General features: G+C 55.6%; 1 protein-coding gene across 1 annotated transcript in view; it reads right to left on the reverse strand.

The window, feature by feature from the left end:
* Positions 1–2,182, reverse strand: part of TXNRD2 (thioredoxin reductase 2) — a 51,721-nt gene that overhangs the window by 32,393 nt on the left and 17,146 nt on the right. The window contains exon 8 of the mRNA XM_003801706.3: positions 335–405. Coding sequence (XP_003801754.2) covers positions 335–405 — 71 coding nt within the window. The remainder of the gene's footprint in view (positions 1–334; positions 406–2,182) is intronic.

Raw genomic sequence — 2,182 nt, forward strand, 5'->3', positions numbered from 1 at the left:
CCACAACGCCCGGCCATTTTTTGGTTGCAGCCGTCATTGTTGTTTGGCGGGTCCAGGCTGGGGATTCGAACCTGCCACCTTAGGTGGACGTGGCTGGCGCCTTAGCCGGTTGAGCTATAGGCGCCAAGCCCATTGCTATCACTTCTAAGGCAGCTATGGGAAGAGAGCGTTGATGCTCTGCAGAGGACCACAAATGACAGGCTTTCTTTGCTTCTTTTAGCTAAACCAGAAAGAGGCTAGGTACTAAGAGCTAAGCCTGCCTTAGCTCCTGGAGCCCTGGCACTCACTGCGGGGAACAAGCAGGGGACCCCATCTAGCACGCGGCAGTCCTTACGTTTTTCCAGGGGATTCCTTCAACCAGAAGATGTCATCACTTGTAATTCCATATTCCAGGGCACCTTCGATCTGTCAAGACAAAAAGGATCCAAAGGACAAGAGTTGCATTTGGCCTGTCCCAGGTACTCCCTCAGAGAAAATCTGTTTTGCAGACTTAACCTGAACCGCCCCAGCCCACAGCCAGGCAGGGCTTCCCTGCCACATCCTCGTCCCTGCCCATCCCTGTCATCCCTGCTAAAGAGGCTGCAGCATCCTTGGAGACAGAGGGTGACCTGTCTCGAACTTGGTGTACCCTGGCAGGCGCCCTCCAGGCGAGCATAGTAGTGGCTCTTACCTCTCTGCTGTCTGTGACCCTCCCCTTGACTTGGACTCAGACCCAAGACACAGGCATGGCAACTGCAGGGGCCACCCAGGTGGGAGAGTAGGGCCCCTTCCAGTCCACTGGGTCCCAGAGCATGCCAACCAGGGCCTGGCCTCGGGAGCCCAGACTCAGAGGGAAGCAGCAGGTGAATATAGGTCAGCAAATCAGGAGCGAAGAGAGCACTGCAGCCTCTGGGCAGAGGGGAGAAGTAAGACCAGGGTATGGGAACCCCACAGCACCTGGCTGAAGGTTAGACCAACTATGCTTCTGGAGGGGTGGCCCAGGCGGGCTCTGTGTAGGAATCATACTGATCACCCAAGTGGCCATGCAGGTGGGGGAGACCCAGGGGCGAGAGCCCTCTCAGTGGCTGTGAAAGCAAGATGGGCTTGAGGAGTAAATAGGTCTCAAACAGTTTACGCTTCCAACTGGCAAAAAAAATAAAGTCAAGAATTTCTTGGGTTTGCTCAAGAAAACTAAAAGGTCTGACAGTGAGAGGGACTAAAACAAAAAGACAAGCCAGGCTTCGCAGGTACCCAGAGAGGGTGCTCCAGGACAGGGAGGGTGTGCCAGGACAGTGAGTCGCTGCAAAGTGCGAGGGGGAAGGTGGTCATGTCAGGCCCCTGCGTGGGCACCCCTTCTGCCTCGGAGGAGCTGAGGTGACTGCTGGGCTTCTGGACCTAACTGTGGCCTTCAGGAGCTTTAAGCAGAACCACCATGAGCCCAGCTACAGGGTTAAGGGGTCATTTTGACTCTTGTTTGCTGTAGCCAGCTTGAACCATAGTCAGCATGCACATCTACAGCCCACCTGAGCTCAGCTCTCTGCACAAGTGACCTCACTCCTACTCAGGCTGTGCTTCCTGACTTGACAGCCAGCGAAGTCCTGTGGCCCTCTCAGGACCGGGGTTGCTTGTGCTCCATGGGTCCCTCTGTGCCTTGCTTCTAGGCAAATACAGAACAGCAGCAGGAGGGGAGGGACAGAGGCGCCCACTGCCCCCACCTGAGAAGCAGCAGAGATGCCCTTGCTCTGCCTCCTCCTGCACTCCTGGCACCTAAGTCAAAGGCCGGCATGGCCTCCAGCCTGTGACACCTATGGCCTCCCTGGGCTTTGCTGCAGCCCCTGCAGAGGCTTGGGGCTGTTGGCGCCCATTCCCTGGGAGACCGAGGCAATACCTCTTTGCTCCCCTCACTCGCTTTCCCTGCAATGGACATCTCCCACTCTCATTCTGTGCCCCCGTCCTCAGCTCAGAGCCCACATCCCACAGACTGAGCCAGGAGGTATTGACATGTCTATTAAAAGACAGTGAAAAAATGGTCAGATTCAACTTTTTCAGAAATGCAGAAATTAACCAAAGGCTTTCAGCAGCACAGGGAACACTTAATTAAGAAAAATAGCTGGCTCGGCGCCTATAGCTCAACCAGCTAAGGTGCCAGCCACGTACATCTAAGGTGGCGGGTTCGAATCCCCAGCCCAGGCCCGCCAAACAA

This window comes from Otolemur garnettii, unplaced genomic scaffold, assembly GCF_000181295.1.
Source record: "Otolemur garnettii isolate 467f Iridium unplaced genomic scaffold, OtoGar3 scaffold00218, whole genome shotgun sequence".
Classification (NCBI taxonomy): Eukaryota; Metazoa; Chordata; class Mammalia; order Primates; family Galagidae; genus Otolemur; species Otolemur garnettii.